Source organism: Bombina bombina, chromosome 7, assembly GCF_027579735.1.
Source record: "Bombina bombina isolate aBomBom1 chromosome 7, aBomBom1.pri, whole genome shotgun sequence".
Taxonomy (NCBI): domain Eukaryota; kingdom Metazoa; phylum Chordata; class Amphibia; order Anura; family Bombinatoridae; genus Bombina; species Bombina bombina.
The window spans coordinates 490034929-490048410 of record NC_069505.1 but is presented as its reverse complement, the minus strand read 5'-3'; the positions used below and the strand labels follow the sequence as shown (position 1 = coordinate 490048410).

The window sequence follows — 13482 nt, the reverse complement described above, 5'->3', positions numbered from 1 at the left end:
TGGGCTTTATAAATAGATCATCTACAAAACATTTATGCAAACAAAAAATGAGTGTATAATTGCCCTTTAAAGGACAAGTAAATACAGTAAATTTGCATAAACAATAGATGCATAATAACAAGACAATGCAATAGCACTTAGTCTGAATTTCATATGAGTAGTAGATTTTTTTCTGACAAATTTCAAAGTTAAGTCTATTTCCACTCCCCCAGCATCAGGTGACAGTCATCAGCCAATCACAAATGCATATACTTATATTCTGTGAATTCTTGCACATGCTCAGTAGGAGCTGGTGACTCAAAAAGACTGCGCACATTTTGTTAATGGTAGTAAATTGGAAAGTTGTTTAAAATTACTGCTCTTTCTGACTCATGAAAGTTTCGTTTTGACTTGAGTGTCCCTTTAAAACTCGGTAAGTGCTAAGATATTGTAAAAGCAGTGTCACGCTGGTGCAAACGATCCACTCTACGGGGCGCATGAAAACCTAAAAATAAAAGAAGCTAGTGCTTATTGGTACTAAATCTTGGATTTTAGCCCAACAATAATTAAGGTTTCTTTATCCAACTTGCACCTATTAATTACTCCACATCAAGGCCTTAGTAAGACAAGAGTTCTACAGTGTCTTTACTGGCCAGGAAACTTTTTAGGAGGTTTCGGTAACAACCAATGGCATGCCTTCTAAATTCTGCTGTTTTATTGTAAACAGCGAGGAACTGTGTATATAAAAACAACAAGCTGAAAGCATCTCTTCAGATAACAAGGGTCTGCCCTGCTTCCCCCCTCCCACCTCAAGCTTTCCCTTACCCCCCCCCCCCCCCCCAACAACCTAATGCATAGAGCGCATTTGCCTAAAGCTGGACTTATGCATTTTTAATATTCCTCCAGGCTAGACAGAGCGAGAGAGAGGGAGAAGCTGATGCTGGCTGCGCTAATTCCGAATTCCAAGCAGCAACCTATTGTGTGTTAGCTGTCCTGGTTACTGGTTGCCCCTGAATTATTAACCCCTTGCAAGCTGACACTTGGCTTTTCCCTATCATGATATTTTATGCAAATTCTCTACAATAGTTTCACATTTTTACAAAAAAAAAATGATGCTGTGCAGAAAGAAATGAAACCCGTTAAAGGGACACTCAAGTCAAAATTAAACTTTCATGATTCAGATAGAGCAGGGAATTTTAAACAACTTTCCAATTTACTTCTATTAACAAAATGTGCACAGTCTTTTTATATTTACACTTTTTGAGTCACCAGCTCCTACTGAGCATGTGCAAGAATTAACAGAATATACTTATATGTATTTGTGATTGGCTGATGGCTGTCACATGATACAGGAGAAGGGGACAGAACTGTGACATTTGTCAGAAAAAATTCTACTACTCATTTGAAGTTCATACTAAGTGCTATTGTATTGTCTTTATATCATGCAAATCTACTGGTCCTTTAAGTTGTCACACTTTGCTCCTGAGCCCTAAATCAGAACGCTGTCATTAGTACAAGTTTGTTCTTGCAGGCACTGAGCACTTGAACAAGCTACTGTGATTAGTACTCATTGGTCTTAGCAGTGAATAAGCTCTTAAATATGTCACTGTCTTTATTTCACTATGGTGCTAGCAGGGATTAGACTGTTAATGGACATTCTGATGTAAAAACAAAAGTACATTGCTAATGCAAATTACTTGTTTAACCCTCCACCACAAAATGGGTTAAAGGGATATGACACTCATGGAGTCTGCCAGTGAACAACTAATACCTAGGTATTAACTGCACATTCTGTTTGTTTCACTTTAAATTTAAACAGTGTTTACTTAAAGCACCAGTGAATACAGTAAGTTTGCTTAATTTACAAATGCATGATAAATAGACAATACAATAGCACTTAGGGGTCAATTTATTAAAGGGACAGTCTAGGCCAAAATAAACTTTCATGATTCAGATAGAGCATGTCATTTTAAACAATTTTCCAATTTACTTTTATCACCAATTTTGCTTTGTTCTCTTGGTATTCTTAGTTGAAAGCTTAACCTAGGAGGTTCATATGCTAATTTCTTAGACCTTGAAGCCCACCTCTTTCAGATTGCATTTTAACAGTTTTTAACCACTAGAGGGTGTTAGTTCACGTATTTCATATAGATAACACTGTGCTCGTGCACAAGAAGTTATCTGGGAGCAGGCACTGATTGGCTAGACTGCAAGTCTGTCAAAAGAACTGAAAAAAGGGGCAGTTTGCAGAGGCTTAGATACAAGATAATCACAGAGGTTAAAAGTATATTATTATAACTGTGTTGGTTACGGGTGGAGATAGCAACATCCGCTGCTTATAAAATCTCCCCATGAGGCCGAATTATCAAATGTCTGTCGGACCTGATCCGACAGTGCGGATCAGGTCCGACAGACATCGCTGAATGCAGAGAGCAATACGCTCTCCGTATTCGGCATTGCACCAGCAGCTCACAATAGCTGCTGGTGCAACGCCGCCCCCTGCCGACTTGTGGCCAATGGGCCGCCAGCAGGGAGGTGTCAGCTCCATTCCAATCAATCAGAAATGTATCATATGGCTTCTTCAAATTCAAACATATTAATAATTGTTCAAAAATCCCACTATATCCCATTTATCTGACGTTTTTTCAAATGCATTTGTGCCACGAATACTCTCCCAATACCATGCACAGAAGACAATTTGACATTGCTATTCTAATCAATCATAAACACTTTTCAAAGTAAAAAGCTTTTCAAAGGATTTTGTTTTTACAAGTTCAACAGCTTGGATCTGTCCTTGCGCACACTCAGTTCGAATCTTAAAGGGACAGGAAACCCCCAACATTTTCTTTCATGATTCGGATAGAACATACAATTTTAATCAACACTATTATCAAATTTACTTTGTTCTCTTGTTATCCTTTGCTGAAGGAACACATCTGAACACATCTAGTTAGCCAATCACAAGAGACAAATGTGTGCAGGCACCAATCAGCGACTGGCTCTTACTAGTGTAGGATATGTGCGTATTCTTTTTAAACAAACCATTTTAAAACAAATTAACATCTTGTTTGCAGCAGTTGGTTTTTTTTCAGCAGTCAATAACAATAATTCACTGCACACATCTCAAGTTGATATTAATGGTTAAAAAAAACTGTATTCAAATATATGCGGTCATCATCAATATTGAATTAATTAGCTGCCATGGTTCACTTTCGCTTTTGATGACAAATTTTTAGCTTAGGTGAAAACGTTCCTTATAGTTTTTCATTTGTATTCTGTATTTTCAAAGGGTGATAAAAGTCAAAATAGGGAATGCAATTTTAATTAACTTTTCAATTTACTTTTATTATCAAATTTGCTTTTTTCTCTTGGTATTCTTTGTTGAAAGCTAAACCTAGGTAGGCTCATATGCGAATTTCTAAGCCCTTGAAGGCCGCCTCTTATCTCAGTACACTTTTACAGTTTTTCACAGCTAGACAGCTCTAGTTCATGTGTGTCATATAGATATAGATAACATTGTTCTCACTCCTGTGGAGTTATTTATGAGTAAGCACTGATTGGCTAAAATGCATGTCTGTCAAAAGATCTGAGATAAGGGGGCAGTCTGCAGAGGTTTAGATACAAGGTAATCACAGAGGTAAAAAGTGTATTAATATAACTGTGTTGGTTATGCAAAACTGGGGAATGGGTAATAAAGGGATTATCTACCTTTTTAAATAAAAAATTCTGGTGGAGACTGTCCCTTTAAGCTGTCAGTGCTCAGATATTACATTTCTATTAATCAAATTTAACTTGTTTTTTTTGCTATTCTTTGTTGAAAAACTAAGCTTGGTAGGCTCAGGAGCAGCATATCTTGAACACATATTGTGGGCATATGTGTATAGCCACCAATTACCAGCCAGCTCCTAGTAGTGCATTGATGCTCTGGAGCTGATTTTAACTATGTGTTTAATCCCTTTGCAGGGGTTAAACACATAGTTACATGCAACAACAAACAGTGCAATGATAAAATGCTCTTAAAAATAGAGTTTGCTATTGTAATTCAAACAGTTTTTTCTAATCAAATATCTCTTCTTCTATCCTGGAATGGTTTAGAATAGGATTCAAAGGGACACTAAACCCAATTTTTATCAACTTAGTAATTTACTCCTATTATCAGGAATGTAAAGCTAGGAACCGGACCATTTTTGGTTCAGACTCCTGGATAGCTCTTGCTGATTGGTGGGTACATTTAGCCCCCAATCAGCAAGTGCAACCCAGGTGCTGAACCAAAAATGGGCCGGCTCCTAAGCTTAGATTCCTGCTTTTTCAAATAAAGATACCAAGAGCACTAAGAAAAAAAGATAATAGGAGTAAATCAGAAAGCTGCTTAAAATTGCCTGCTCTATCTGAATCATGAAAGAAAGGGTATAGGGCTAGATTTATCAAAGTCATTCTCCTATAATCACGCTCAAAATAACGCATACGCACTGATCTCCATTTTCAGTAAACTACTGTGCGCCTTTAATTGCGCAAATCTGAAAGAAATCTGTTCGCCTTCGCCTAGGCGCACAGGTGCGCTCCCGACAGTGCTAATACACATTGCTTACAGACGTAATTTTAGATGCAGACATAGAAATACGACTTGTTTGGAATTCATCATTGCTTTGCACTGATAGGAAACTGAAATTTCGGCTTCAATTGCGTGTTGTATATTTCGCCATACAGACGGAGGCGAACACCATTATAATACATGCTTTTACATCTTGTGATGCAGTACTTTCTTCTTTTAAAGAGACAGTACACTGTAAAATTGTTTTTCCATTAATGTATTTTAAATGACTTGTTAAACCAACTGCAGAGTATAAAATATTTGAGAAATTCCATTTTCATGCTTATTTGTGTATATGAAGTAGCTGATTTTGTGCTTTGAAACCACAGCCTATTACAATGGGTTGAACTTAAAGGTGATATCAGCTCTCATTATATAAACAGACTTGCTTCCTTATCTTTTATTTGACTGGAACACCAAAGCTCAATACATAGAGAGAACAATGGGAAATTATCATTTTATTACTTAACTATCCTGCATCCCACTGAGAGTGTAATCTCTTCTGCTGGCTGTGTATACTTAGGCCATTCAATAGCCTATACTCCAGTATTAATTTGTTCAGTATAAGTGGCGATACCACAGGCTAAATCAGCTATTTCAAATGCTGAAAAGGAGTAAAGGAGCTACTTGTAACCAATTTAATACACTCTAGCAGGTTAAAAGGATCATTGGGAATAATTTAAAGGGGAGAAGTTTTTTGGGTGAACTGTCCCTTTAACTAATTTTTCAAAGGCTCAGTGACATCAATATATTGATATATTTATTTTTGTGATCTTAAATTATCAACATATGGCAAAAACAGCACAGAAACATTATAAATAATATAAATATAAGCTAAATAGCTACCTAAAAAACACTTTTTTAATAATCAAAACATGGCAGCGTAAATATTTATAGGGATGTACTGTGATAAATAGGGAGTAAATAGGGAGTAAATGCTTTTGCCGACAGGCAAAATGTATCATTATTACGCCCCAGCTCGACTGCGCCAAGTTACGTCTATTTTTTTTATAAATTCGGGCGCACATGTGTGCTTCTCCGGAGGCGAGCTGGGGCGCAGTTATAGGCAAAGCACATACAGAGTTCGCCTAGCCTTTGATAAATCTAGCCCTTAGTATCCCTATAAAAACACACAAGTTGGTATACAATGTTTTTCAGATTCAAACTGATTTGGAACAGGGGGGGGGGGGCATAACTGGCAAGGAACACTAATGAGTCTATAAACATGTCACTGTCATTAGTACACTTTAGACCTAGAATAGACTTGAGCCCATAAACATGTCACTGACATTAGTACACTTTAGACCTAGCATAGACTGAGCCCATAAACATGTCACTGACATTAGTACACTTTGGTCCTAGCTGGGAAGAATTTCTTATACAAGTCCCTGTTTTCACTGCATTATACATATTTACCTTTCCTTTTGATTTCTTCAAGGGGTTAATTACAGCGTAAGCTTTGTGATTGTACCTATTTTGCATTGCTTATTCCTTTGCCTGAATTCTCATGCATATTTCTCTGGGTCCTGCTGCCTATTCGCAGAGGTCAGAGCTGCTGCACGTTCCCTCCTTAACCCCCTGCCCCCGCTGTTTATCCTGGGGCTCTCCTGCACTCCAATTCTCCTACTCTAACCTCCTCTGCTGGAACCCAAACTTTCCTCTGATCACCTGAAACCACATCAGGCCAGAGAGAAGGAGCCTGGCCACTGCCTTCAGGGCACTAAATCCCTTTGATTTTAGGATTAAAAGGTCAATTTGGGTCACTCTAAATCCCAGAGGGGGTGTATGTACAAATGAAAATGACCCCTTGCATCCAAAGCAGCCGGTTTTCTTTCATGCTTTCCCTTATCTCCCTGGTGTTGGATTTTCAAAGAGCAAAACACACAGAGTAACAAGAGACCTTTAGAAAATAATATTCTTTCTTCAAGCTCCGTAGGCTGAGGCTTTTTCTGTTTGAGCTGTAGCTTTAAATCTCAAGCGGACATTTTTGTTTCTTCTATTAGCGCTTTTCTGATATTTGTTGTGTTCCCCAAGGTCTGGAAACATAAAAAAATGAAAGAAGTTCTTTTTGGAAATATATTAAAGGGACACTGTACCCACATTTTTTCTTTTGTGATTCAGATAGAGCATGCAATTTTAAGCAACTTTCTAATGTACTCCTATTATCAAATTTTCTTCATTCTCTTGGTATGTTTATTTGAAAAGCAAGAATTTAAGTTTAGATGCCGGCCCATTTTTGGTGAACAACCTGGGTTGTCCTTGCTGATTGGACAGCACCAATAAACAAATGCTGTCCATGGTTCTGAACCACAAATTTGCTGGCTCCTTAGCTTAGATGCCTTCTTTTTCAAATAATGATATCAAGAGAACGAAGAAAAATTGATAACAGATGTAAATTAGAAAGTTGCTTAAAATTGCATGCTCTATCCGAATCATGAAAGAAAAAAATTGGGTTCAGTGTCCCTTTAAACAATTACTTGAAAATATATCTTCTCCTTAAAAAAAGATTCCTCCAAATATACAGCCATCCTTATTCCAGCTTATTGAAGGTTGTCCAATGACTTAATACCGTCAAATTGAATGTTCTGATACATTTCAGTGGTTGATGGAGAAAACGTGTCCAACCTTAAAATAATCTGTAGTCTCACTGAAGACATATATCGAAATTGTTCAGCAATTAATCATGCGACATGCCCCATTTATGGTGTTTTTATGGAAGCTAGCATACATAAAGTTTATCTTGCTGAAGCATTTGTACATTATATTTGCAGAGTCGTGAAGGCAGCTATATTTATAAACCTTACATAGAACCATAGATTTTGACGGCAGATAACCATAGGCTCAATAAGTGTGCCCAAAATTTCCTAAAAGTGTAAACTTATCTAGTGCATAGAATATCCTTATGCTTATCCCAGGCACTAATCAATATGTAGGATAGCCTTATGCTAGTCCCAGGCATTAATCAGTACATAGGATAGCCTTATGCTTACCACAGGCATTAATCAGTATGTAGGATAGCCTTATGCTTATCCCAGGCATTAATCAGTATGTAGGATAGCTTTATGCTTATCCCAGACATTAATCAGTATGTAGGATAGCCTTATGCTTATCCCAGGCATTAATCAGTATGTAGGATAGCTTTATGCTTATCCCAGACATTAATCAGTACGTAGGATAGCCTTATGCTTGTCCCAGACATTAATCAGTATGTAGGATAGCCTTTTGCTTATCCCAGGCATTAATCAGTATGTAGGATAGCCTTATGCTTATCCCAGGCATTAATCAGTATGTAGGATAGCTTTATGCTTATCCCAGCCATTAATCAGTATGTAGCATAGCCTTATGCTTATCCCAGACATTAATCAGTATGTAGGATAGCCTTATGCTTATCTCAGGCATTAATCAGTATGTAGGATAGCCTTATGCTTATCCCAGCCATTAATCAGTATGTAGCATAGCCTTATGCTTATCCCAGGCATTAATAAGTACGTAGGATAGCCTTATGCTTGTCCCAGCCATTAATCAGTATGTAGCATAGCCTTATGCTTATCCCAGCCATTACTCAGTATGTAGCATAGCCTTATGCTTATCCCAGGCATTAATCAGTATGTAAGATAGCCTTATGCTTATCCCAGCCATTAATCAGTATGTAGCATAGCCTTATGCTTATCCCAGACATTAATCAGTATGTAGGATAGCCTTATGCTTATCCCAGGCATTAATCAGTATGTAGGATAGCCTTATGCTTATCCCAGCCATTAATCAGTATGTAGCATAGCCTTATGCTTATCCCAGGCATTAATAAGTACGTAGTATAGCCTTATGCTTATCCCAGGCATTAATAAGTACGTAGGATAGCCTTATGCTTGTCCCAGCCATTAATCAGTATGTAGCATAGCCTTATGCTTATCCCAGCCATTACTCAGTATGTAGCATAGCCTTATGCTTATCCCAGGCATTAATCAGTATGTAGGATAGCCTTATGCTTATCCCAGCCATTAATCCGTATGTAGCATAGCCTTATGCTTATCCCAGGCATTCTTAAAGTCCTCCACAGTCTTTGTCATTACCACCTCTAATGGAAGTTTATTCCATTAATCAATCACCCTTTCTGTAAAGAAGCGCTTCTGCAAATTACTCCTGAACCTACTACGCTTCAGCTTGATATCATGACCCCTTGTTCTTGAATCGTCCTTTTTATGTGAAATACTCACAGCCTCAGCTTTACTAAGCCCTTTATTATACTTGGAATATCACCTCTTTCACTTCTCTCCTCTAAGCTATACATATTTAGGCCATTAAGCCTGTCCTAGTAAGTTTTATTTTTTTAAACCATGTTTAATGTTAGTAGCCCTCCTTTACACAGATTTCAGTTCATTTATACCTCCAGAACTGTACACCGTACTCAATATGAAACCTAACTAGTGATCTGTAATCCTGCTGCAAATACCTCTACCTATACAACCAAGCATTGTACAAATCCCCAAATCTGGAATTCCAAAATACAAACTCATTCTGAAATCCAAACATTTTAATAAAATATTTTGTAAAAAATAAAATTCTCAAAAATGACCCTTTACTCGCCTATAAATCACAGTCTTCTTTGCTTGTGCTTTGGTTTCATTTTTGTATTCTAAAAGGCAAACCTTTTGGATTACAGTACTGTACTATCTTTCTGATGGTACTAGGTATCCAAAAGTATTAAACATGATATAAAACTACCTTTTGGTTGCATGTACAAGCTGTATAATGACATGTATATATTGCCTGAGTGACATAAGATATTGTTGTTTACACTTGGGAGCCGATTTATAAAGCTGCAAATGCAGATGTATCCGGAAAGAAAAGTACAGACAGAGGTAGTGGACAGCAGTCATTTTGATCGGATACGATCGGGAAGATTGACAATCCCTGTTAGTGGCCGATTGGCCACAAATGTCCATGGGGCGGCATTGCACAAGCATTTCACTAGAAATGCTTGTGCAATGTTTGTTGTCGGCATTTAGCAATGTTGGGCAGACATGTCCGCTACAGCGGATCATGTCCGTCCGACATTTAATAAATCGGTTCCTAGGTTCCATCCCCTCTCCAAACTGTCCCATTTTACAGATACAGAAAGCAGTTTGGATAAAGTGTTTCCTACCTGTACTGGTCTTACTTACTGCAATAGTACATTGTTAACTGAATTTTAAATCATCTGAAATAATAATTTCCAAATACTGTTACTCTTTTGTAACAGTCAGTAAAGTGTCCTTGAGTCTGTAAAATGTGCAGATTTTTGTGATATTTTAGTTGCTGCAAACAGGATATAATGTTATCGTATGTTTTTTCCGTCCCCCTAGAATAACTCCTGGATTCGAGACCATGATGAAACAGGCTCCACCCACTCAGGAACACCTGGACCTTCCAGTGGCGGTCTCGCTTCCCAGAGTGGAGATAATTCCAGTGAACAAGGTACTGTTTTTGTTATATGTTTGTTCATAAGACTAGTAGTAATAATAATATGTATCTGTGTGAATTTATCTACCAGATAATCATTACCACCTCTCCTAAATTTCTCAGCAATTTCTGCCTGACCCCATTAAAGTGTCACTTTGATGAGCTTCTTGTAAGGTTATTTTTTTTTAGTATTCTGATCATTTTAGTGCTGTAAATGATTTGGCAAGAGTCCAGCTTAACAGGAGATCCATGACTCCATTACTGACCATTAACAAATGGGCCAGCAGATGCGTTTAGGATCTGGGAGGGAATTTCCGTGTTTGCACAGAGAGATTGGGTTCACTGATATGTTAATTACGTATGAGGTGCAGATTCCAACACTCACCATCTGTCAGATAGGGACAGGAGGTCTTCAAGTTAGGGACAAGACAACGCTACACATATGAGTTGACCCTTTGTATTCCTTCGTATAGGAAGACAATGAGAAATAATTGTCTGAGATTTTGTCTTTATGGGAACTCATTTAGGAAATTTGTTTTGGATGACCCTGGATGAAATTAGCCTATTTTCTTTGCTAGAAAATGTCACATCTTATGATGCATAGCTTGATCCAACATCAAAAATCTGCATTTTGGAGGCTCTTAGAGGTTTTTTTAGGCTTCTCTGGTTGTGTTAGTGTTAACACAGTTCTCTTCCTCAAGCGTCCCCCCCTTTTCCTGACCTCTCCCTCCTCTTTCTGCCTATACTTCAAGGTCATCAGATAAGTGTGGAGTCAGTTCTTTGCTTTAACTCAGCTGCTGAAGAAGGAAGTTTTTTTTCTTCTCATTTCTCCATCTGCAGCTACCTCTCTCATTCATAAATCTCTTTGCCCCCCTCCCCTCTGTCCCCCCTTGTGCCCCCCCCCCCACCTTTTCCACTTCTCCCTCCTTTGCCTGCTGCTTCTCTGGCTGCCTGCTTCATTGACTCACAGCGAGGGCCTCTATAAAACTGCAGGGAGTGTTGGTTAATCACAGAACAATCCTTAGGGGGCCCCCCTCTCAAGCCCCCAGATCTGTTCTCTCTCCCAGGCTCCTTGCAGTATGTAAACTGGATTAGTGCAGAATAAACAACTTGGGCAGCCGTGCGCTGGCGTTTAAACATCTCTCGCTCTCTGTAACCCCAGACCAACAGTGTGTATGTATGCATGTCTAGATAGATAGATATATATTACATTTTATTTTTAGAGCCAGTTAAATTACAGGAAAATTAATCAGAGTGAATTGGAGCTCTGCTTAGTGGACATGGGCAGATTTACACTGACCTTTTTATCAGACTCACTATACTCTGTTTAGATTCCCAGTATCAACTGGATTAGTGGTCTGGTTACCAGTCTACATAGTCTGATACTCAGGTTATGCTGTAATGACTGATGCTGAGACTGATCCAGTGACGTGGAGATCAGGGGAAGTTCAAATTTGAAGCCGGAAGATGGAAAGTCTTTTTTTCCCCCCACTATACATTCTTACCCTGTCTTTTTCTACATTCTTCCTCCCCCTTCTATCTTTGTTCCATATTTCCCTATGATAATTTATCAGTATGGGAAGATTTTGTATATAGAACCTGGGGAGGGGGTATAGAAGTGACACAGAGAGAGGGGCACGGCACAAGGTGGGGGCACAGCACGGTCATGTAGCACGGGGCAGAGCAGGCTGGGATCTGTGATGCATAATTCACTTCCCCTCCAGGCAAGCTTTTAAGCCTCTCTTTTGCCGCAGGTTACTGAAGCTCGGCAGCTGTTATAAGGTTTTTTGCCCCCTCCCCCTGAACAAACCCTATAATTTATGTTTAGAAGATAGGAGACCAAAGTGTGTGCATGGGGCAATTTAGAGAGGATCTTACAAGTCCAAATGTGATGACAGCAGTAACATGCACAGATTTAAAACAGAAATGGGAAAAAAATAGGTTTACTTTGTTTTGTTAAGAATAAGATATAAATGAAGTTATTTGCCATGGATATCCATCTATCTATCTATCTATCTATCTATCTATCTATCTATCTATCTATCTGTCTGTCTGTCTGTCTGTCTGTCTGTGTCTATCTGCCTGTGTAGCTATCTATATGTATGTCTGTCTATCTGCCTGTGTAGCTATATATATGTCTATCTATCTATCTATCTATCTATCTATCTATCTATCTGTCTGTCTATCTGCCTGTGTAGCTATCTATATGTATGTCTGTATGTATGTCTATCTGCCTGTGTAGCTATATATATGTCTGTCTGTCTGTCTATCTATCTATCTATCTATCTATCTATCTATCTATCTATCTATCTATCTATCTATCTATCTATCTATCTATCTATCTATCTATCTATCTATCTATCTATCTATCTATCTATCTATCTATCTATCTATCTATCTAATACATCTATCTATCTATCTATCTATCTGTCATATATCTATTTTATTACATGAAAGTTACTGAATAATATATACAAGTGCACATGTGAGCACAAAAAAATTGATGGCACTGCTCAGCTAGTATTAAAGGGACAGTCTAGCCCAAAATAAACTTTCATGATTCAGATAGCGCATGCAATTTTAAACAATTTTCCAATTTACTTTTATCACCAATTTTGCTTTGTTCTCTTGGTATTCTTAGTTGAAAGCTTAACCTAGGAGGTTCGTATGCTAATTTCTTAGACCTTGAAGGCCACCTCTTTTCAGAATGCATTTTAACAGTTTTTCACCACTAGAGGGTGTTAGTTCACGTATTTCATATAGATAACACTGTGCTTGTGCATGTGAAGTTATCTGGGAGCAGGCACTGATTGGCTAGATTGCAAGTCTGTCAAAAGAACTGAAATAAAGGGGCAGTTTGCAGAGGCTTAGATACAAGATAATCACAGAGGTTAAAAGTATAAAAGTATATTAATATAACCGTGTTGGTTATGCAAAACTGGGGAATGGGTAATAAAGGGATTATCTATCTTTTAAAACAATAACAATTCTGGTGTAGACTGTACATTTAAAGGGACAATGCACTATACATTTTCTCTTCTTTAATGTGTTACCAATGATCCATTTTACCTGCTAGAGTGCCATATTATAAGTGGTGGGCTATTTAGCGATTTTGCTTGTGTGCAAACACCGCTAGAAGTAAACTTTTAACACACACAGGTTATGGCGTGTATTACAAGTTGAAAGTAAGTTGTTTGCGTGGTAACTTCACAATTTCAAATATCGACTGCTTTAGCTTCTTCTCCCAGTAAAACTTTAATTGGGAGCCCAAACTGGAAAAAACCTAATACTTATCGTTTGTGCGCTAACCCAACACTCATTATACCAACTGCACAAACCTGAAGGTTATTTTGAATATTTTACATTCCAATGTTCTTCACATAAAAGTAAATGTTCTATTTATTTTTAAATATATATTTCTTTATATATTTGATGTATTTTTTGTAAAATATATATATATCTTTACCTTTATA

The 13482-nt window shown here is 37.8% G+C and overlaps 1 protein-coding gene across 2 annotated transcripts in view; it reads left to right on the top strand.

The window, feature by feature from the left end:
* Positions 1 to 13482, top strand: part of MEIS3 (Meis homeobox 3) — a 51720-nt gene that overhangs the window by 27649 nt on the left and 10589 nt on the right. For both annotated transcript variants that reach the window (XM_053721625.1, XM_053721626.1), the window contains exon 7: positions 9913 to 10024. In XM_053721625.1, the coding sequence (XP_053577600.1) occupies positions 9913 to 10024 (112 nt within the window). The remainder of the gene's footprint in view (positions 1 to 9912; positions 10025 to 13482) is intronic.